This window comes from Maylandia zebra, linkage group LG19 (genome assembly GCF_041146795.1).
Source record: "Maylandia zebra isolate NMK-2024a linkage group LG19, Mzebra_GT3a, whole genome shotgun sequence".
Classification (NCBI taxonomy): Eukaryota; Metazoa; Chordata; class Actinopteri; order Cichliformes; family Cichlidae; genus Maylandia; species Maylandia zebra.
The window spans coordinates 30,770,477-30,795,238 of record NC_135185.1 but is presented as its reverse complement, the minus strand read 5'-3'; the positions used below and the strand labels follow the sequence as shown (position 1 = coordinate 30,795,238).

Below are 24,762 nucleotides of genomic sequence, written 5' to 3'. Positions count from 1 at the left end.
GTTCTGGCAACACTTTCTGAGCAAGTGCATAATGACTTGCGGGGGACGTGCCGTCACCACACAGGTGTGTTCAAGCAAGCGGGCACACGCAGACGCGCAAATAAAAACAGACGCAGAAACACACAAATGGAGACAAACAAAGACTCCTTAATACAGATACGTAACCAGATTCGCTGGCAACGTTGACTGAAAATGAGTGTGCTGACAGATGGGAGGCAGGTAGCCCACATGTGTGTCAGCCGGTATTGCGCAGAGGAAGACGTCACGCCAAACTGAGAAGCTATCACCTACATCCCTGTCCAATCAGAACCTCCAGAATAAAAGAGTCTTTTCAACAGTCGTGCTTAAATCTCTGTTCTGGGCAGACATTTATAAAGCTTCCGAGTGTGTTTAAAGAACCACGTGGGGAGAATGATTTTTGCGAAAACTACAGAACAAGACAGATTTATTAACAAACCTCCTACAACTTAGAGGGAGGTGAAGGTGCAGCGCTGCCAGAAGCTTACAGGAAGACAGACAATCAAAAAAGGGAAGCATGTCCCACTGCGCATGAAGTTTCTTGATCTCTTCTACAGAAGTCTGTTTATTTTACTTATTTTATTAAGAAACAACTATTACAATTTGAAACAAGTAGATGAAGAAAGAACAGGTCAGTTATGGGAAATACAGTACAGTGAACAACTCTTTATATTTTACGTCTAAGGAGCCAAACACTGTTGTATTTTTGAAAGAAGCCCTGCAGAATATTTCGTCCTGGCTTCTTCGCGGCCTTTCAAAACGTTTCTTAGCTGTGGCTGTGAAGCCACTCAACACTGACTTATGAATCCTTCAAGCATAAAAAAAAAAACAGTGTCCGCACATAACAGACAATTTGGCAAAGAAAGAACTTTAAATTGAATCTTCAGACACTTTTCGCTTGTATTTTAGGGAATATTTAAAAAATGCCAATGAAAATAGAGTTTGAGAGCCATAAAAATAGTATTTATGCATCAACAGTGATTCCGATTGGTGTGAATTGTGAAGAAAAGAAATGACAAGTGGAGGATAAAAGAAGAAGTGCTCGACTCAAAAGCACCGACAACAGGTTTCATGGAGTGATGAATCCATATTTGAAAATTCTGGTTCAAATCACTGTCGATACAGTAACAGCGTTACAACAGTGAGTATCTAAAGCCATCTGTAAAACACAGTTGAGGCTCTGTCAGGATTTGGGGCTGAATTTTAGCCAGTGGATCTCAACGTTACTGAAGCAGGGTGGGATCATGTTGACAGAACGGAACAAAAGGCAGCCAACATCCACGGAAGAGCCCTGAATGTCCTTCAAGAAGCCTGGAGAACTACTCCTGAAGACTACTTACAGAAATGATAAGAAAGCTGAAAGAGTTCAGCCTCTGTTAAAGAATAAAGGTGGTCACACCAAAAATATTGACTTTAAAGTATAAACTGTTTTTGCCTTATAAATTGTATTTCCATGCATGTTTGCACAGTTTAATAATTGCTGCACCCATTTCCCATTTTTTCCGATAACTGAATAATGGCTCAAGACTTTTGCACAGCAGGTCAAGTAGTAGCTTAGCTTCTCATATGAATTTTCTTAGCAAGTTATTCGAATACTTTATTTCTGTTCTGTGATTCAAACGCATCACTACATTTGCATAGATTATTTAGCCACTTCCTGACATTTATTAAGCTTCAGAATAACTGATAAAATCAAACCGCTTGCAACCAGGACTATGACGGTGCGCTCACAAAACTAGGTGGAAAGATGACGCAATGAAAATTGTGGAAGCCCTATTCCTTTGCACCCCGAAGGAATTTAAACAGTGTGACATCCTCTCATAGAAGTCTAAGCAGATGCAACTCATGAGCCAAAAATACTTGCCTGTGAATCACATGTATCACTTAATGTAACATGACTAATGCTACAATGTCATCCAAATATCCTGGAGGTCGTGAGCCTGCCTCTGTTTCAGTACTGCAGGACTCTGTCAGACAACAAGTAAACAACGTGTACTTTTATACTCTGCAGTTGCTGGGGGGCCTATAGCGTTCTCTTTTGCACCATCTAAGATATCCTTATCCATTTTCTTTCCTCCTTCCGCTCAGAAGCAGCTAATCTTCTGTTATACTGTTTCCCCTTACTCCCCAGCTTCCCAAAAAGATGTGGCCCGCTTTCCTTTCTTTCCTGTACTTTAACCAGCTGAACTTCTTGGAAACCATCATCTGCTGGTTATTATTTAGATGATCTCCCTCGCAAATTATTTCCCCTCCAGTCACTCAGAGTATAAACTTTCAGGGATAGAAAATTATTAAGTAAACAAGTTTCTATTATTCCGATGACCTTTCCAGTGAGCTGAACGTCAAGGCAGCCGGAAACAATTCCCCCTTTAACCCCAGAAATAACTGCATAAAATTAAATTAAATAAAACCACAGTACTGAGAACAAAAAGTCTAAACACAGATAACAAACCCAGCCGGTGTAGCACAAACGTCCTTCTTTCAAATACCGGGGGGAGGGGACAAGTGTTATGTTGGACATGGGATTTTTTTGATTGTTATGAATTTGCTTCAACATGTTGTTATTAATGGGGGCCAAACCTCTTTTAGAATGATGTAAGCCCAGACAGGACACAGTTGGCGAGATCTGTGTCTGGATGTGGCTGTCTGTGTTGGATCAAATGTTGGACAGTCTGAGTGACCCGACTGAATCGGGAGATCTTGGGATGGACACACATATACACGTTCTGGCCCTCTGGAGCCGAGTGGAGCCTTAACAAATTGATCAGAAAAGGGGACGCGTATGGATTTAGAGGTTAAAGTCTGGGGCAGCGGCTGATTTTTAACTGCTCGGACGCCTTGGCAGGGACCGCGAGGCAGCCGGGACGCTGACGCAGCGCTGGCTGCGAGAGAGAGAGAGGTGCAGAGTTGCAGGATTTAACACGACGGCATCGAGGAGTCTTTGGTGGGGTAGAGGGAATAGTGGATCAATTGGGCAGAAAGCACATCTGTGTTGATTTTTTGTTCTTGATTTGAAAAATTTACCTTGCACAAAAGGGAAAAAGCATAATCCTGAAGCCCTGGTTACACCACACTGCAGAACTCGATCATAGGGGGGGGAGAAAAGCACACACCAACACACACATAAGGGAGTGAACTTGATAGCCAGTGTAGGACCTGGCAACTACAGACAACAATCTGGAGGAGGGCTTGATGAGGCTCGCAATCAATTTTTTTTCCCTCCTTTTGTTTCACCTTTTGTTATTTCTTCCTTGGATTTACGAGTGAAGATGACGGCAGACAGAAAGCCTCTATTAAACAAAGCTAGATGAAAGAAATGAAAGAAAAAGCCTGCCCTCAGCTGGCAAAACGTGCAAGATAACCACATGCAAAAGAATACAGTGATGAATTAAGCTTTCAACACAGCGCCCAAAGTCAATACAACCCAAGCCGGGGAGTGAGTGGAGCCCAATGATGCTACCTTCTTAGTTTTGGCTTTCTTCTCATACGTGTCCGACAGCGGCTTCTTCTTCGGTTGCAGCGTGGCCTTGGAAAAAAGGTCCTCAAACTCTTTGGCGTTGACGATGTTTGGCTCCTCCAGAGAACACCATAAAGTGTTGTTGCTACAAAAAAAACAAAACAAAAACGGATCATAAATTTTTTAAATATAAACAGACCATGAAAAACTGAGGTTATAGCGTGTAAAACATTCGATCACAGTCAAGGCTTCTCATAGAACGGCTAGCAACATGGAGGCTACTTGAATCAAACAAAATTGAGTGTTCTCCATGTTTGGAAGCTCATTTGATGTTGTCCATTTTGCTGTTTGGACAAAAACCTGGCAGCCACGGTCGCAATCTTGACTTTTAAGAGCGCCGTTTATAACCCGGGTGATAGAAATAAAAGTTTAAAGACAAGCCTGTCTCTGTAATAAACCACCATTTCCAGGCAAAGGACAAAATGCTGTGTTGCAGAAGTTGCCGAGTAACGTGGAAAAAGAAACAAACGGAGGTGCAAAGTGAGAACGAGAGGTGTCTAAGAGTCAAGAGGGCGTTCAGCAGTTTGCTGTTAAAAACACATCTACTGTTTAATTCAACTCAACCTGCCTCACTCTGCTTCCCCCCCACCCCCATCACGTCTGGTCGTCAAAATGACATTAACGCCACAATCAGCAGGCTCCTCCCACCCGAAATGTATCTCCTCACACGTCACAGTTCTTCTTGCAGGTCACCATTGAACGATATTACAGCCGGCAGGCCACCTGAGAGAGCCTGGATGTAACCGCACTGGGTGCAAGTGCTTGGAGGCTTATCGTGGCTTAAATACCAGAGCAATCAACTGCCTTTCAACAGTGACTAGATTAGGGTCAGGCAAGTTCAGCTGCGTCTCCAAAGCATGCATTTGCAGAGGTGAGCATATTTATCTAGGGCAGTCAAGAGGCTTTATAATGATACCGCCTTAAAAACAAACTAACAAATCCTTGGATTTTGTTCTCTCCCACCTCGAGTCCAACAAACATCTGATGGCTCTGATGCAGGAACGTAGCTTACTAAAGAAACTCAGACCCGACTCCCCCTCCTAGCAAAAAGAAAAAAACCCACAAGACAACTTTCTAATTGGACTACGGCTATAAGTGAATTCTTTAAATCCCCCCCGTCGTACACGCTGCCCACTGTACTCCACATCTCAGGTTACATTCAGACACTGGGCACCATTTCAAACCTCACACTGCATCCCCCCCTACAGCCCCCCCAAACCTCATAACTCAGACCTTCACACCATTAACACAGATCACACAGCTGATCCAGCTACAGTTAAACATCTGACCCATTTAATGCCCCTTAACAGTTAAATTTATAGCTGACACGAAACTACTGCAGTGCAGACACTTAGTCCTCGAGCGCTGGCCACAACCGGCGAGAGAACACGAACCGCAGCTCAGCTTCTCCCCACTAATCCAGCCATGGAAATACAAGGCCATAAAGCTGAAAGGCTGGCACTCAAAGGCAACAACCACAGCCACAGTAAATGGTCTGGATAATCCACTTACTATTACAGAGCATCTCAATAGGGCCTTTAGATGAGGGAGTGCGGTGCAGCAACCATATCGCTGAAATCTCTTTGAATAGGAGCATTCAAGCCTTAGACTGAGAGCCCATTAGCCCAGAGCCAATAATGCCTACAGCTTCATTTGCACTGGGATGACAGGGCTACTCCTTTGACTGCAGGATATTTGTGTATCTAACCCATGCAGTCCTTAACAGTAGCATGTTTACATCAGTAACAAAGGAAACAGCAAAAGCATCTTTAAAATCATCATACTGAAGTTTGATTTTGAAGTATTAGCTTAAAGTTTAACATAAAAAAACAAAACACCCCCCACAATTTACAATATAATGGCTAAATCTATGGTTATAGATTTTTTGGGGACCATGACACACAGTGTGGGACATTTTAAGAGGCAGTAAATTCTGTAGTGTGGTGTGGTGGACAAACCCTGTAAGTGCACCACAGATTTTCAATGACATCAAACCTAGTTTGGCATTTTTTTTGCTTCACTTTCACTTGTTAGAGTTTGCAGATCTATAAAAAAACCTAAGCTGTAAACTGAAGTCCAGTGGAGCCCCAGTGGAGTGGATCCTGTCTTATACGTACTTGTTGTCCTGTATCTGGATCCGGGTCCAGTACAGAGGCTTCATGGGACACGCAGGCTCGACGGCAGGTTTCCGTGGGGCCATGTCTGCTTTCTGGCCGAGACCGAATCCCCCCATAGGTGGAGGAGGCGGGGGGCCCATTCCTGGAGGAGGGGGAGGAGGAGGTGGGCCACTGCCAGGTAAGCCGGGAGGGGGAGGTGGTGGAGGAGGTGGGGGCGGTGGGCCACCCCCAGGGGGAGGAGGAGGTGGTGGAGGGGGTGGCGGCGGGGCTCCAGTGTTGCCCGGCAAAGGAGGAGGAGGAGGGGGTACTGGTGGCCCTGAGAAACCTGGTAGAGGAGGAGGAGGTGGCGGCGGCGGCGGCGGCGCAGAAGGCCCTTGGTCCATTTCAGCCTTTAGATTCAGTCCGATCGAGTCCAAGTTGAGTTTTTTCGGTAGGTTCTGACTGGGGCTTTGAGCGAGCCCGCCTCCATCGCCCTCGGGGCTCTTAATGAACGTCTCCCGGTCCGTCTGGATACCCACAGTGCGGCAGGTCTTGGTTATGGGGTCATCTCCGGTGAACACAGCAACATCGCGGACCTCACGGCGTTCCCGTCCTGCGTTGTACGGCTTGTCTCCTTCCAAACTGGCAATGACTCCCTCCAGGTGTGATATGGAGACCGCGTGCTCACCACGCAGCTGGAACATCTTAAACTCAAACTCTGACTGTAAGAAGAAAATTGCCATGAGAACAAATCCAGAGTATCAGCAACTTTAGTCATTTCCCACCATCCAACAGAACCGTATCAGGCGGTAGACGGCGTTTTCCCTGAGATGAATTTGGACTAGAGTGCCTACTTATTCTTCCAAGTACACGCTTCTTTATTTAAAGAGGGTATTATATCGCTTCATCTTTGTTCCAATTAAATGTTTCCCTCAGGTTAGTTTCCAATTCTTACAGTAAAATCCCCAAAGTCCAATTTTTATTTGACATTTCAAACAAGGAGAACCAAACAAAGCAAAGCACTGATTTTAAAGATAAACTGTTTTGCAATAAATCTTACACATGTTCCTTATTAACTCATGTCAGTTTAGAAATAGAATTAGCCCAGCCTTTGTTGTGGTTCTACTACGGTACATGTTTCTCTGTGTCAGCAGTGGATTTGAAAGATTACAACAAAATTAATGTCTTTCACCAGAAATTCAGGAGGTCAGACTTTTTCGTGGGAGTGGCCCAGAGAGCAAATTATCATCAGTGGCACAAATTCTATAACACAGCCAGAACTTTAGTCTGTCTCTTTCATTTTTCTAAGAGCAAATTTGTTTAAATAGGCAGATAAAACATATTTCAAATTCTTCCAAATCACCGTTTTTGAAAAATGATAAACTAAAAATTTTAAGGGACATTTGATGGGAGCCATCTGTGTGTGCTTGTGTGTGTGAAAGGACTGAACAGCTGGAAGTTGTAATAGCACACATTAAGTAACCCAAGTTGGCCTCAAGACTTATATTATAGCAAGCGCTTTTAAATTGGTTTGTTCATTTATAATTGCTTCATTTTTCCCACCATCTGAGATCTCTGTTCTCTGCATAATGTCAGGATTGTAAAACTCCAATTACATTTCATATATCATATGACCATACGTTTGTCCATCGAAGTTTGACAGGCTTGATGTTAGTTCATCACCTGAATAGCTCAAAGGTTCCAGCCTTTTAGTTTGCATACTGAAGCTCCTCCAGCTGAGTATTTCATGCTTACTTAGTGCCATCTTGTGGTCATAACCGTCATCTGCTATGAGAACCCAAATTCCTACAGCTGAACTTGTGATTCATTTATATATCTTGCACAAATGTACAGCTAAAGCTCGAACCACACTGAAGTTTAATTCCCTAACTGTGTGCTATAACACGCCTGTCATGACTCAGATGTAAGACCACACTGTCTCTGTTGCCTGCATCAGTATTAGTTTAGTTCTTTTTTGTCCCTTGACCTTTTTTGCTCATTTTTCCCTGTGTCTGGTTTACTGCAGTCATGAGAAAACTTACATGCATCTTTTCCAGCTCTTCCTTGCACTCTCTCTTCAGCTGCAAGAGGGCAGCCTGGTGCTCTGGAAGAATGCAGAACAAAGGCACATTAATGAAGCATATTCTACATATACTGTGGGGAAAATAAGTAATGAACGCGTCACCAATTAGACCACTAAAAGTGCTCTTGACATGAAATTTTCCATAGACGTCGGTAACAACCCGTCCAATGCACACAGGCAAAGAAATCAATCCATAGATGTCCAGAAATTAAGCTGTGTGTCAACATCACCAAATTGGTGATGTCTTTAGTACTTTACTTTTACAAGACTCAGTAATCACTGCTCACTGTTTTCCAATTATTTTTATAAAAGGGTGTTGAATTATGAATTGATTCAACATATGAATATTTCAACATCAACTTCATCTGTGAAACAGAGCCAGCTCAACAACGTGTACAGCAGCCTTTAAACATGATAAAAATACTAGAGAAGGGCGGATCGCTTTCACTAAACAACTCAACCAACCAGTTTCATACCATGCTGCCGGCTAATAGAAAACATTTAGATAAAAGATGCTGGTCTGGTTTCACTGACAGAATGAAAAACAAACAAAACTTGCTTGAGATTCATAATGTTATAATAATGTAGCTTATGTGCAAGCTCATTAAGGCAGACTGGTATTCACTCATCCAACCGCCTGTATTCTGGGGCACTTGTGCCGCTAGTTTATTCTTTACATCACTTCCACTTTCCCACACTGTTACACTGGGTTCTGTCATCTCTCTGGCTGGATCAATTTTCCTGCCTTCAATGAGCTAATCAGTCTCTGTTCCACGTGCCTGAAATCTAAGAACTCATCTGTGACGCTGCCTTTTCAGACATTCATTTGTGCAATTCGCCTCCTTCCCATCTATATTTTCCCATCTAATGCTGCCCAGTTTTGAATCCTGGGTCTCCACCTGCTTCTTCTCTGCCATCACCTGCATCCTAGCAGGGCTTTAAAACCTAAGGGCCAGTTTGTCCTGACAAACAGTCTAATCCGGCCTTGTGGACTGCTTTGAAAAACATAAAGGAGTACAAAACTTTGCACTTTTACCCATATTTTCTGAATTTTTACAGCTTTTTCTACCCTCATGGCCATTTATACCACACCAACATAATTAACTAACATATAAATAATTAAAAAGACAGAAGAGAAAATAGTTGAAACTGTGCTTCTTTTTTTATATCAACACATCTGTGGGATTAAAGGTGTAGCTGAACTTCTGTACAGTGACAGAAAAAGGGTGTTTCACTGCTCTGGTCCACTTAAGATTAAAGTGGGCTGACATCCCTGATCTGGGATCTCCAGAGTCTAATCGCCAAAGAATATATCACTCCAACTATGTCCGTCAATAAATCAATTCTTTCAACTGATCTCTTCTCACTGACATATTTATGGCCACATGTTTATTTTCAGATTATAACAGAATCCAAATACAATATTAATGTTAACTTTCAACGCTACTTGATCTCACTGTCACACGCACGCGCACGCACACACACTTGTTTATTAACTACAGCTATAACTGTTCTGTTGAACGCTTCTGCTGACGAGTCAAGTCTTAGTTTAAACTAATTTCTGTCCAATTTGAAGTTAGTTGTAGTGACTAACAAACAACAAACGCTAACCCTAAACACTACATGCCAAAAAAAAGAAGAAGATTGATTTGTGGCTCTCATCAGCGACATAAAGACTTCATTTCCAGAGTCTGTAATCTGTAAATTAACAAATACTTTAAAGATATGATTGCATGCACGGTTTATACAGTCTATATGGCTTATAGCCTGGACTTTGCTCTGCTTCTTAAATTCCACACACACTACTGTATTTGACAAGAGCAAAGCTGGAACACGGGACCCAGATCACTGCACTGGAATAATCCATTTTAGCTCGTCTTTCTCTGGGATGAAGCTACACCACAGAGAACAGCCAACATCTGTTGCACTGCTGCTGTGATTTAATGCTAGGCTGTAATTTAATCACCTTTAACTTGTGTGTGTCATTGCACCTTTTAAAGAACACATCAGGCTAAACATGGCAAGTTGCCAGGACAATCCTCATTTTCCCCCTTCTCCACTTTGAGCCACACATGGTGCCCTGTGGTGCAATAACAACAAAAAAATGGCATCATTAAGGTGCAGACACAGCCTCATAGTGCTCTTAGATGAAAGGTCTTACACACCGACACTGAAGCTTTTATCTCAGACACGTAAAGCGTGAGCATTCGAGGGTTAGATGATAGGGGTGCTGTCTTTGTTTCTGGGTTTTAAAGTTGAACATTGACATCATTTACAAGGCTAATCAGCGCGAGGCCTGTTGGTGTAAGCTTAGCTGGTGTGACTCTTAGTCAGCATTCCTGGTTTTAAGTGTAAATACAGGCAGCACCGCCTGAGGCGACGTCCACACTACATAGATTTGAAAACAGCGTTTTCAGACAAAAACACTCCGCGTCCACACCATCCTTTTCAGTCATTTTCACAGAGTTGCGCGTCCACATTGTAACGGCCAAAAACTCTCACGTTCCAGTCCTGTGCATGCATGAAACGCAAGAAGATTCATTTCTGTCTGCCGCTTATTTACTTTCTGTCTCTTTGAAATATCGCAGCAAAATGTTGAGGAAAAGCAGCGAGTTTTTTTAAATGGACTAACAATGAGGTGGAGTTGTTGCTGCGAGAAACACAGAAGTACAAAGGTGCAAAAGCGAGCGAGAATTAAAGAATTTGAAGAAAAGCTCTCTGGAGCGCGTGCAGACTGTCAAAATTGAGAGCAAACAAAACAAGTGCTGTATAACGCCCTCCGCTATCTAGGTTTAATTGGTCACATGACTGCATCTTATGACTGAAATGCGTCGTCGTTTTAGGAAGTCTCCGTTTTTGCTGTCCACACTGCAACGTGAAAGCACCGTTTTCAAATGTACGCGTTTTCGAAAGCGTTTTCAAAACGCTGCGTTTTCCATCAGCGAAAACGCCGCCTCAGTGTGGACGGGAGGCCAAAACGGATGCGCTTTCAAATGAAAACACATTAGTGTGGACGTAGCCTAAGCCTACAAGCTTGTGGTTCTTACCTGCTTCGGTGTACTTGAGCCCCACCTTCTCTTCTTCATCCTTGGGTTTGGGTGGTGGCCACACAGCCTGAAGACGCCCTGGAGTCCGGTCCTCACTGTCTGTAGGAGACGTGACTTCTGTCTATGAGAAGAAAACAAAGAAACAAAAATCTTTAAGCTATGTATTTATTATAAAGACATGAAATAAAGTCTTAAGACTTAAATTCAACAGTACATGTGACTTAAAATATAATAATTGTGTAACTACATACAATAGCTTCTTTGGGACTTTTGACCTCCTTGCCAGGAGATTTGGTGGTTCTCTCAAATATCGACCTCAGGTTTTCCTTATCGTTTTTTATTTTCTTTTTCACCGCCTCCAGATCTACAGCTTCTGTCTTCTCCTTTTTGGTGGTCCTGGGCCCGAGGAGGTTTTTGAAGGTTTCGTAGGCCACGTCTGAGGTCGTCTTTCTCTCAAGAGTGGAAGCTGGAGTTTCTGGAGTTTTCGCTCCTGAAACAACTTCTCCTTCTGCAGACTCTTTTTTGCTTCCTAAAGAATCTCCCTCCTGCCCATTGACTGAGTTTTTTGGGTCATCATTGTCCAGCTTAAGCAGATGACTGAGTTGTCCCACTATGGTGCTTTTAGTTTCTGTAATAGATTTAGGTTCAGTGTACTTTTTCATAGGAGAGCCTGTCTTCTGTTCAGGGAAGAGCTTGGCTTTGTTCACAGACTTCTTGAGGTTAAGCAGAGCCAGCTCAGAATCCTTCTCCCTCTGCTTGATCTCTGACACAACCTCCCTATCTTCCCCTGCCCCTCCTTTCTTCAGCACCCGCAAACCACTGAATAGAGCAGGCATTTGAAAGGACAGTGGTGAAGAGATTTCTGCACCTCTGGATGGAGATGAGGTGGACGAAGCCGATGATGTGCTTGTCTTAGGAGTTTTTGTTAGCTTAGCATCTGGACCAGAAACTGCCTGGCTGTCACTTTTAGTCTTTTTAGATGGAGAAGATGGCGACAAGGGTTTTTTAAAGCCAGTGTCTGACTGTTCCTCTGGAGAGGATGTTGGGACCGAGGCTTTATGAGTCTCAGGGCTGGAGGGAACAGAGGAGGATATCTGGCTGGAACGAAGTTCAACCGTTTGCTCAGCTGGTTCTTCCTCTTGTGTACCGTCCGTCTGTTTTGTAGGAGAAGCCACATTAGCATCACTGTCTGCAGATTCCAAAGACTGATTTCCAGAGATTATTGAGGGAACTGGTTCAGAGCAATCTATTCCATCATACTCCTCACTCTCACCTGTTCCCACATCTCCAGCAACCAATGGTTCTGCACTCTCAGACACTGTGGGAGCACTTTCCTTGGGAGTGTAGCCTGTTCTCTGTTTGGAAAGTGAAGAAAGCTGAACTGTCTTAGAGATACTTCTGCCAGCAAACCTGCTGGAATATAACATAGCCTCTACGCGGGATCTCTCTGTACGTTTGTGTGTTCTAAACATGGGCACTTGTAGCGCTGCTTCATTGGCATCTCCGTCCTCTTGGTCTACTTTTTTACCGTCCTCCTCCGATAGAGTAGACTTCTTGGCCTCATGAGCCGCTTCGTCGTCCTCATTTTCATTGTCACTATGCGTTTCCACCCTAGTGACCTGGACCAGATCTGGGTCAAGCGGGGCTTCAGCTGCTGCTTTAACCTGCTCGCCAGAGTCGCTGATTGATGATTCGACCTTTTGCACTGTACGACCGGTAGCAGTCACATCACCCTGAGCCGAATCCTTCCTCCTTTGGAGTTTGTTCTCAGCGTTAACAGATTGACTGTCCTCAGCGTCATACGTCTCCCCATCTGGAAGCTCTTTAAATGAGACCAGCACAGCACACTCTACATCCGAAGAGGGAGAGCGATCCCGCGTGAAGAAATTGCTCAAGACACCTCGGAGACTGGGCTGTTTGCCCTGTTCAAATAAGTCACTACTTGCACTGTCCATTTTTGTTACTCCAACTAAGAGCAGATGCAAACCAGCACAAGTAGACGCTCCAGCAAACTGTCCGTTTAAAATGTCACACAAAAAGTTTGTCACCCCACCTCTAGTTAGCCAAGCTGCTCCTATTCCACCTCTGGCGTTGGCTGGGAACAAAAGGGCTTTGTGTGGACAAAACTCCACAGCTCCTCTTACCTTCTCCTGGAGGGTGCCAATAACAAAAACTATCCTGTAATCCTGTTTAGTGACACACTCACAGGTTCCATGTGGTGGACTTTACTATTTTCACATAAAGACGTCTACTGCCTTTGTTTTCAGAGGTACAGCCAAGTCTCCCCCTTGCGAGCGAGATTCCCATGACGCTGCAAGTGAAGTCAATCTGTTCAGTGGCTGGAAGCATGTCCTGCTGTAATCTCCCTGGGACAGCAGGAGAAAACCGTTCACCTGCCTTTCACAATAGCATTTCCTAGTGTTCAGCGAGTCGGGAGGTATTTTCCCATAAAACTGCAGGACACAAGTCTCTGCTGTGCTGGTGTACAATCCCAAACCTGTGACTTGAACAATGTTTCCAAGCTGAGACTCTCTTCTTTTGCGTCGATCTGTCTTGGTTCACAAACAAAACAAAACCTTGTGTGTGCTGCTGTGTGAGAAAACGCTGTCAGACTTCACTGCTCTACCCAGTCTGGGAATGCCTTCCTTCAGGCCCCTCCCTTACTGGGAGGAGTGCCTTGCTCTACAGGTGTCTGATTACCCATGCTCACTTCCTTATGGGTAGTGAGATAAGGCAGAAAACAGTCACTGTGTGGTCAGGTACAGAGAAGCAGAGGTCCAGCTAGGATTACACTATTAAGCAGTGAACTACAGCAGCAAAGTGCTAAAGATGAGATTAGTCAGCATGACCACTGCCAGCTCTAATATGCTAATATGCTAACATGATTAGCAGCTTATAAATGGGACCGAATTTGGCAAGAAAGCAATGCGATTTTATTCACCTACCTTAAGTGCGAGCATGACACACTGTGTGTACTGAGCGCTGACAATTTAGACCCAAACTGGAATATTAGCTTTGTTAACAGTTTCTAAAGAGGTTTTTAAAAACTGTAAAGTGCTAGCTGCAAGGTAATGCTAGCATTCTATTAATAATATGTGATAAGGTAGAAATAGTTGAAAACAGGACAAATGAACAACTTTCTGGGCTTTGAACCGTCTATGTTGGTCAGCCTAAAACTGGTTAGAAACGCTCTATAGGGTTTGGATCAAGGTCAGCAGGTGGTGGGGTAGAAAGTTCAAATTGCTGTTTCCTTAGCAACCACAGGTCCCCCTTCCTGCATTCCTTCAGACTGCTGGACTTTCTCTCTCTTGTTTATCTATATGTGCAAAAAACTGTTTGTACACATACAGTAACATTGTAAAGTGTCGAGCACTGCGCTATGAAAACTACAAACAGTGACCGCTTCTGTGGTTGTGGCATTATTTTATGTAAGAGTAGTGGCATTTCACCCCACAGTAGGCTGCTCGGGTTGGCTGTGCTAGAAAGAGCCCCACTGACAGACACTGTGACGTGAACTGATATGCGATTACAGGCTGAATATCATGTAAACGCTACAGATAAAAATACTTTTCCCCATTCACATAACTGGGTGGTGTCCCTGCCTCCCTGCCTTTGTGTTTTCACCTGTACACACACTAAAAGCCATTATGCACAGCTGAGGTGCGTTTTTCTAATACCATAAACCAAACCGAATGACAATGAAGCCACGCCACACATAATGCTCAAAACAACACACAGGACCTAATTATATGCAACGTGCCCTTATGCTGGTATGCCATCTGATTATGCCCACAGGCAGATCTGTTATGGTGTATTAGTAAACAATGCATGTCTTGAGCTGATACACTACCCACCTAAAACCGCACCCAGATAATCTCCCACAGGAATGTCTCTGCTCTGGAGCACTTCAAGTACTCCAGAGGTTTTACATATAATGTTCTGACGCACACTGTTCAACAGGATTACATATTTCACATACTCAGGAAAATAATTTGTGTTGCCATTTCTCTTTAATGGGAAAATGTCACCAATTACCTTAAAAAAAAAAAACAAAAAAACATGAACATATAAGAGCATACCAAGGCTGAAATTGAAAGTCACTTTCATTTCTCTTAATGTGAGAGTTTCAAGTGGAAGGCTTCCCACTCAGCTTTGGTTTAGAACTGTAGTCTACAGATTAGGATTCATGACCTATTTCTAAGGATTCATGATCAGGTGGTTAGATGCCAGAGTAGACACAAATCCCCATGAGTCCCCGGTGGGTGGGGTGGGGGGGTAACTGCTGGAGAACATTGTTCTGGATGTGGAAACAGTCAAGTTGCCAAGTATATCAGAGATCTACTGAAGGCTGGAAACGATAGGCTCATCAGAGATGTTTTTTTCATAATAAAACATAAATTAACAATTTTCAACTTTTCAGCCGCTGACACTGATAAATGCCACAATACACTAACAGCAGCCAAAAAGCCCAACATCACCTCATACGGATATTTGGCTGCATTTTACAAAAAAAAGGAATTTGTTTAACTTCACAGCAATGCGTTTGCAAAACTGGTTTGTGAAAGCACTGCTACACTCTGCATGGATGTGCTGCAAACATAATGCTGGGAGTATTTTAGATGATGGAGCAGCTCTGCGGGACAAACTGTGCAATGTAACCATTTCTAAATGACTTCAAGCACCTTTTTCTTTGTTAGCTTCTGTAAGAAACGAATAAAGAAATGTACCAATACAAATTTGGATCCATGACCCATTTGTAAGGATTCATGATTCGGATGTTAGATAACAATATCGATATCATCTGTACTGAAATATTACACCAATACTGGCACATATTTGATAACATATACATATTTGACTATCACTCATAAATTGGCATCTATGTGCAAATGCTTATAAAATAAAATAAAAAAAAAAGAAATCTCACCGTGCATTCCAGCTTGGGATAATATGGAGTATCCCCAATAATGTCATCCTCGGGAGGTGTGATGCGTAGGAAATCCAGGTGATCAGGCCGTGGAACATGTGAAAGGGTCTCCTGAGGGTCATCGCCATCCAGCGTCCAAATATCGTCCTGACGCAAGAGGGACTCTTCTACGAAGACACAAAGAAGCATGCAGCCACAGGGCCTCGTTAATGGTCGCAGCTGTGTAAGACATCGTGCCGCAAATTAATTGGAAAAACAGGCGCAGTCGCATGTGTGATGGGTAAATAAGCAGCTCTGACTGTTTTCCTGTGTAAACTTCAGGGAAACAGCAGTGATGAGAGGTAGGAAGCAGACATCGAAATCTCTTAGCATCAAAGAAACAACAAGTGAGACCCTCTAATGTGCAGACTGGAGGGTACACAGCTATTTTAAATCAACTCTTGGCCCAGTCTCCACCAACAACACCACCAGAAAACTACATTGATCCAATTATGAGAAAGGCTAGAGAAATCGAGTAGCCTATACTGACTAATATTAATGTGCATTCACAGCATATTCCCTGCAGCAGACAACATTAGATCAGTCAGCATTCCTACTGTACTGCAGCAGTGAAGTCAGTTGTGGGTAGGTGTGATTAGTGTAAAACCAGTGTTCAGTCATCCTAAGGACCTGATGGAGCGAGAATAAAAGACCTGGGGAAGACTGCCCTCTGCTGGCTGTGCAGTGCAATGAGATCATGGAGAAACAGATCTACAAAGAGACAACGTATATTTTAAAATGCAGGCAGGAACTCAGCATCTCTGTGCAGTGTTGTGTGCATTTCAAACCAGCTGACAATATTTGCTTCTCAGAGGCACACTGCACACACAGAATCAGCAGCAGCCTGCAGAACTCGGTACTGACTACAGGAACCATGCAGAGAGTGCCAACACAGAACAAAAAAACCCCAGTGTCACATTCTTACCAAGTGCACAGAAACATGATATATCATGCCTTGATGCATGAATTCACTACCTCAAGGGAGTTGATCAAGCAAGCTAAAAGAGGAAAATAACATATACACACACACACACACACACACACACACACACACACACACACACACACAAAAAAGGCAGGACAAGAATAAAAGAGAGAAGGAGAGAACACAGAGAGGAGGAGGGTATAGATCTTGGCGACCTCAATTTCCTTCAGCTGTAAGACAACACCTTGACCTGCATGGGCAGAATTATGAGATCGACAGTGAGAAATATATGTGAATTCCTATCCAGCAGGAAGCAATACATCCCCTATCTTGTGTATGTGATAAGTAACCTTGAAGAGAACATGCAGCACTCATTTCCAAGAACTTGGAAGTCCCCTGGAAAAGATCCCCGAAGTTTTTAAATTTAGTTATTCGAGCGCACACATAAAAACTAAATGGGAGGCCTCGTTGAAATATGAAAGAGCTGACACACAATCATTCATTATGAGACAGCAGCGATGCCTGCAGTCCACCAACTGGACTGAGAGCAGTGTGTGTGTGTGGTAGTAGGATTAGATTAATAACTTTTCATTATGATAATGCTGCACTGCATGGTCCCGCAGTAGGAACTGCTGACTGTGGGCTGGTATGGTTCCAAATGCAGACTTAAGTCCAGTCTGAGCCAAGGAAAGAGACTACTGATGAAAACCAGCTCTCCCCATAATTACTGCTTCATAGACGAGGGTTTAACGGACAGAACACTATCCACCTGCAACACACACAAACATCATCACTTTTTTTTTGCTACATTCCTCCACGTCTCCAAAAATACTTTTTACCATAAAACAACATTGAACACTTTCATGTTTACTGTTACACTTCACCTGGTTGACAACCAACAAGTGTTTGATTGCAATATTTGTAAAGGTGGCTGACACTGCTACCATCTGTACAGGAAGAGGAAAGAACACATCTGTCTCCCTGCCAGCTGACACACTACAGTGCAGCTCCAATGCCACTGATGTATGCTATAAATGCAATATGAATAAATGCACAGACACTGCAAAGAAATAAACAACACAAATACTGATGCAGGACTCTTAGATGCATTAGGTAATAAGGCATTTAATAATTGGGGAGTTGATATACTACTAGCATGCATGCACACAGTTTACCATCCCTGAGGAAAGCTGCCCACTTATTACATTTAATCTCCTTCCCTGCTGCTCTAAAAGCCAAGACTGAATCAGTGTCCATAACTGAGTGAACACAGGCTGCAGATGTGTGTGTGTGTTGTGTCTGCTGGCTCACATGAAATGTGACATAAATAATGCACTAAACTGGATAATCCCAAGCCTAAGACAACATAAGTGCACCAAATATACACACAGCACAAAGTCTGAATGCAAAGACTTGAATTGACACCACCTTTTGGACACCATCAGAGGTTTCTGAAGAAAAAGCAAAAAGGTGCGGACGACCAACCTGCTGAGAGCAGCAATTTGAAGATGATGTGGTTATGTAAGCATTCTGATTTTAACAATAAGTGTGTGCTCGGTGTGGCTCAGAGACAATCTTATGTCCGAACCTGACAGGTGGATGCTGTTGTCAGGGTTGATGGATTTATCTGCCAGTCACTCTGCCAACTGTTCATCCGGTGGTCAGAGATAGCACTGTGAAAGCTGTATTGAGCACTCCAGAACAGACAAAAAAAGCCCTAAAACCACATTTTAAAAAGCCTTAAACGAATGACATTAGATCAGCCAGATACTCCATCTGCCCACAACAGCTTAAATTCACATTCTGATTTAAGGCTCAAAACAGATTTGGTCAGTGTGCCCTATTTTATCCACTAAAGTCTAACCTTATCATTCATAGTAAAAAGAACTGGGCCATATGGCATGGTGAGTACATCTGGCAGCCTCCACCCCCATCAATCACTTTTAGCCAAGAAGGAGAATCATTGGCTTTTATATAAATCATGAAAAATTCACGATTCTTAAATCACCCGGTCTCTTTTCTGCCCATCGCAGCCATTTTTCTCCCCTCTACACGGGCTATTGGCGGGACATGGCCATCAGGATGTCCGATTGATTGGTTTGGCAGCATTAGAGACCATAAAGACGGCCACAAGCAGAAAACTCTGGGAGGACTACTGCAGTGTCCTGGCTTAGAGCTGAAGCAGAAATGTAGCATGACACAATGCTCAGAGACATGCACTGCACAACTGAAATGCAGTAATTGCTCTGCTGAAGCTGGGTGCTTTTCATTGTGCCTGGCAAGCCACTAATTGGGAGATGGGGAATTTGGTCAACTCCCACCAGCGAGTGTTGGTTTTAAAATAGCAGAAACACTGAGGAGGAAGCCAGTTAGAGCTTCACATGGTAAGAAGCAACAAGAAGCATTAAGATGGAACATGGCTAACGCTTGTTAGCGTGGGCTTGTCATTTATTAAAGCAGACAAGTTATAATTTATAAGACAGACCTTTGTGCCCAGATTCCCTGTATGTGGTATGCAGCTTAAAGTAACTATGCAAGGAAGACTTCATTATCTGAAAACAGCTGGCCCTTGTCCTCATTGGGTGTAACAATGCTGCATGGTCATGCATGCCCAGTTGAATGACAGCTAGGAGCAGTGATACGCGCTCAGTTTCATATGACCTTGGTAAAACATATTGGGTAATCAGATTATGGTATTGGCTGCCATATGTCACAGGAATTGAGGAAGGGAACTGAAGATGGGAGTGGGGTATAGAGAAAGATTAATCCCCAAACAGGCTGAAAGCTGCATAATCATGTATTAGCAATACTGCCATAACAAGAACTGGATCACAAAAATATCTGAGATGTGACTGGAAGTGTAGTTATACTCAGCTCTATGCAGACTTAAATCATTGTCCGAGCTCAGCTCATCATTTCTGCCCAGATGCAGTGCAGAAGCTCTACAAACCACCTCAGCAACCAATCACAGACAGCTAAGCTAGCTAAAGTCTACTTTCTTCTGAATCAGGGCTGATTGTACTTTTTAAAATATTAAGAGGTGAAAGTCAACACCAAGATAACACAGAGAAAAGCAAATTTGCACCTTAGTAAATGCATTAGGCATTACATTAGCCAAACTGCAGGGCATGAGCATTGGCACATGAAGTAAACAATAGAATGTGTCACTTTAAAATTACCACCCGCATGATCACACTCATTAATAAGAACAAAAGCATCAATAAGAGGGGCCAGATTAAAGAGCCCAGATCATAATTAGTTCGACATTTGCAAACCATGAAGGTCCAGGCTCCACACTGACCCACTTAGCGCCTTTTGGCTGTTCCCTGTGATGTTCATTTATCTGCGTTAACATCTAAAGTGTATTCAGTTATCAAAAGGGCAATCGAGTAAACAGCAGAGGGAATTCATTTAAAATTAAAGCCTTCGCTTTGGGACTTGTGGAGCACGTGGACAGTATGATGCAAGGTCTTGGTTTCAATATTACTTTGGAAACCTGCTTGAAATATAAAAACCGATCAGGAAAAAAAGAAAGTCAAATTTCATGCATTTTATATTGTGGCTACGTAGGGAAGCACATAAAACAACTTCCTTTCACTGGGTGTTGATCCTAATCACTTCCACATGAGCTATTCTGGACTATTTATTTCTCTATCTGCCCCTTAGTTTGGCTCCAGCTCATCTCTTTTCTCCCATCAGCCGCCGAGCTGAGCATTGTTGGCCTGTATGTGATGTAACTCAAAGACCCCAAGTTCCTTAAAAAAAAAAAATTCAGCACTGTCGCTGAAGTGTGGGCAAAGTAGCTGCATAGACCGACATAAAAATAGCTAAATATTGCCTGCAGTCCACGAGTGCATTAAATAATCAATGGAAGGCCATCTGTTTGCTTTTGGAGATTAGAGTGAGGATTTTCAATGGGCTCTTTAACCATGTTACAGAGATACTAAATTTAATAAGATGGAATCACTGAAAGCAGCATAAACTTGGGTCGTGCAGTCTGGAGCAGGTAAAGCTGAAACCCACACTGAGGGTAAACGGTGACAGAATAGCATGACCACAGAGCTAAACACAGGCTGGAGGAAGAGAGAGAAATCGTCAGTCACACTGACATCACTGAACTCAGCTTATACCACGTACGGCTTTGCAAAGATTACACAGGGAACGCCGTGGGTTTTCAATCCCATTATTTCCGTCATTGTCAGAATCTCATACAAGAAGACAGATTATTACAAGAGGAAATGAGATGTACAAATAAGGAAATCCGAATCCATTCTGTTTTCTGTAGCCCTTCCTGCCTACTGAGTCCCTGATCCAAATTGGCAATGCTCGAGTTACTACTACACTCATGAGAACTCTGCTCAGGTTGAACTCTGTGTCAACTTTATGCCTTTGATCCAGGACACTCTTACTAATCTTCCCCACAGTGCTGAGAGAGTTAAAATAGATCATTAGTGAAACTATTCTCGAGCCCAGCTTGCCCCTTGTACAACTCTGTTGGGGAGGTTTTAATTTGTGGCCACACATCAAATCCCGAAGCAGAACCCAGCAGTCACAAACTAAGAGGACTAAGAGAGCCTGGCCTGTTTATTAGATAACAGCCTGAATGGCAAATACATCTCTCTGTGTGGAAGATGTTTGTCAGTTACAATGCTGCAGATTGACTCAGCCTACATCTCAGGCACTGCATGTGCCGCTACAGATGCACAAAGAATGCCTTTCAAGGTGTCTTTTTGTTGTTCTGCTCTTTGAAATTAGCGTCTGCAGCGCCAGTCGAAGGGCATCTTCTAACAAAAAATGGTTTTAAACTACTGAGCGAGTAAAAGCATTTGCATCAAGGCAGGGTGTCTGAGCATGAATCGCTGCGTTAAATGCTTGATTTCTGACAGCTCACCTGTTGTTGTGGAATTGCTGGAGGAGTTCCACTTGCAGTTGCTCGGCGGCCTGCTGAGGTTCAGATCCAGCCGAGTGACGGCCCGTTTATTGCCATTTTTGTCTATGATCTCAGAGAAGATTTTGGGTTCATCTGCGTTACTGGAGCTGTCTTGATCAGGGTCAGTGTCCTTATCTGAAAGGAGTACAATGCGGTGATTGAGTTGCGGGCTTTCCTGTTTGGAAGACAGAGGGGACAGGACTGGGGACATGCTCTGGAGGCTGTTGGAGGCTGGGAAGGAGGTGCTGAACACCCCAGCGAGGGAAGGGGAAGAGGGGCTATTTTTGTGGGATTTGGGCAAGGGCTCAGTGGTATTGTACAGGGGCAGTCGCAGCCCCTCAGAGAGTTTGTTACATGACTTTTCCCCCCTGACCCTGTTTGGCCCTCTCCACTCTTTATAGCCTTGTTGGCCTTTGCTAGATTCAGGGTGTGGCACAGCCCCGTCTGGACTTGTGTGACTAACATGTTGCACCCTCCCTTCTACATCCTGCACTCTGGCAACAACCCTGACTCCAACATTCCTCTGGTTGATTTCACTATAAAGCTGTTGAGCTGACTTGATTGCTGATGCATCCTCAACTACCATGTCAACCGGAGAATCAAATCTTTTAAGCGGCCTAAGGTTACTCCCACTTTCTCGCCGGGTCAGACCCTCCATTAGGCTGCAAGAAGATGACTGGTAACCCAGTTCTCCGTCACACTCTGAGAAACAAAAATCCATGTCGGGGTCAAATGTGCGATTGTCCTCCATGAAGTCCCAGCCCTCACGGGTGATCTGGAAGGGTTCCTCCACTGGCAGGATGGGGTTACTGATCGGACAGACACAAGAGCCAACGATTGGGCTCTCAGACACATGGCCAGAGGCCTTGGTACCTGGCATCTGCTCCACTTCCAAATCGGCACATATAGACAAACTTTTCTCAGCTGGAAGCTCAAGACACGGCTCTCCACCTGGAGTTTTCTTCTTCATCTTACTGTGCAGGAAATTCTCTGCGCTGTCAAGCTTCTTCCCCCCTAACTTCTTCATCTTTTTACTTTTAGGCACACCTCGCGTCTGCTCTGGAGACTGATTAAGGGAGTAGATGCTGCCGCTGAGAACCTGACTGCCAAGATGAACGTCTTGACCCTCCATGTACTCCTGGAGTTTCCCCTCCTGGTTACCCATCCTGACTTTGTTCCTGCAATCCTTACACAGTGATAACAACTGCGCCAGCAACTGGTGGTGCTCCGCCACCAGCCAGCAGAGCTCTGCAACTGCTTTCTTTGTTGCCTGCTGGGAGGTGAGCAATTCGCCTGGAAAGTCAGAAGACTGGCCTCTTTGTTTGGGCACTGCAAGATCCTCCTTTCCTCGGTCACAGTCATTACCAGCCTTGTCTGAACGAGGGGCGCGGCTCTTGTACTCGAAACTTGGGGCCCGCCTCTTGGGGAAATAACGGCTGATGTTGCTTAGCTCATGGATGGGTGCATACAGAAGCAATATAGTGTGGGTGCCCTGCATGATGGGTGCCATATTAATCACTCAAGCACTGTGAGTATGCGGACGGACTCAGCTCGGACTGCAGAGGAGGATCTCTGGCTATTCATCACTTGGTCTGTCCAGATTCTGTCAGAAAGAAAGTAGCACAGAGTGATAAATCTGCTTTTGGATGGACACTTTATGTTCAAGTAACATACCTGTCCTGCTAAAGACACACATTACCTCCACATACCACACTTTATTTTCTTCTTTAGGATAAAGCTTTAACTAAATGAAAGCCTTTAATCTGAGACGGGGCACTGCTAGGGTAGGCTACATCACAACAGTCCTTTCACAAACAGGAAGCTTCCATATTTCAATGTCACATTAAAAGCTGGACACAATCCAGCAATCATGCATTTAAGAAGAAAGCTCCTAACCCCAGCTCCACCTCCATCCTCCTGTCCATTGTTGTGTAAGTGGATGAAACATTTTTAAACCGCAGTTCATCAACATTTCACAAGCTGCCGCATTTAAAAAAAAAAGAAAAAGAAAAAGCCTTGCTAGTGTCACACAAGGTGACGACACACGCCGAGCCCCGAGCAGGCGGCCCGCAAAGATGTTTACAAGCAAAACAGGCTTCCACACGCTCGCCCCCGCATGTCGCCTCATGTCTCAGCAGTTTATATGATATTATAATCCGATGGGTTACTGTCACCTTGCAGGAAAACACGAGTGTTAAGATGGCAGCGTAACTACACTGCCCTGAAGGCTTTCGGGTTACAGCTGCCCACTTACAAGTGAAAACCAGCGAACATTTAGTTAAATTAGAATTTTAATTATCTTGAATTACATTTTTTTTAAAGCGAATCTTCTTCATAAGAGCTTCGGTGACGTTTAATTATCGTTAACCAGAAGCTGAAAGTGCGCTACAACCAACAGCACCTGCTGAGGGTTGAAGCAGATGCTAAAAGATAAATACTTACTTACCCGTTTTAGTGGCATGGCAAATATTTCTTCACATCTTCTGCGGTGCAGCCAGCCAGTGCCGAGTGCTCACCGCTGCTTCTCCGGGCTCGACAGTCCTGATGGACTTCCGTTTAGTCCAATAGGGAGAGCCGCCGCTGGCTCTCTGCTCTGTGATTGGTGCCTTAGTGTTTATCCACAGCCCACATTTTGAGTCAGTGCAGCTGCGGCTTGCAGGTAGGCCATGTGATGGGTTCGGTGTGTACTTCGGACAGGGAATAAATAAAGTGTGGCTGTGCTTCAGCTATGGCAACGTTGGCAACAAATGCTACTGTTTTCTCGGATAACTTTGAAGAAAAATAAGCGAAAGCGTCGCAATTGGCCTTTGAATGACTTAACTAATATTTACAAAACAGTGACACCGGGTGGCCAACTGTGAAAAAAATTAATGAAATTTTATATATATGACAAAAGTGTGTGTATAAAATTAGATAGAATATTCAAAATTTATATTAAATTAAATTCTAAGCGGCATGTCCAGGATGCCTTCTTTAACCTATTACAACTGGGATAGAGCAAGACAAGTGTTTTCAGCGTAAATAGTCTGGGACCTACGCAAATAAATGGCCACGGAAGTCCATGCATGCACGGGGAAAGCCATTTCGTAAAATTTCTATTCAAACACCAAAACAAACCAAGATTCTGATAATAAACACATAATTAGAACAAGTGTCATAGCCTCGGTCGAACATGTTTAG

General features: G+C 43.7%; 1 protein-coding gene across 2 annotated transcripts in view; it reads right to left on the bottom strand.

Moving 5' to 3' along the window:
- LOC101465694 (formin) overlaps positions 1–24,160 on the bottom strand; it is a 49,618-nt gene extending 25,458 nt beyond the window's left edge. Inside the window, exons 1-7 of one of the 2 annotated variants that reach the window (XM_004540773.4) lie at positions 24,029–24,160; positions 21,544–23,185; positions 15,689–15,855; positions 10,762–10,882; positions 7,674–7,735; positions 5,653–6,353; positions 3,479–3,620 (exon numbers count right to left, since the gene is read on the bottom strand). In XM_004540773.4, the coding sequence (XP_004540830.2) occupies positions 3,479–3,620; positions 5,653–6,353; positions 7,674–7,735; positions 10,762–10,882; positions 15,689–15,855; positions 21,544–23,092 (2,742 nt within the window). In that variant the 5' untranslated portion in view covers positions 23,093–23,185; positions 24,029–24,160. Of the gene's footprint in view, positions 1–3,478; positions 3,621–5,652; positions 6,354–7,673; positions 7,736–10,761; positions 10,883–11,012; positions 14,592–15,688; positions 15,856–21,543; positions 23,186–24,028 lie in introns of those variants that run through there. The other variant, XM_004540774.4, reaches the window with a different exon arrangement.
- Positions 24,161–24,762: the final 602 nt, after the last annotated feature.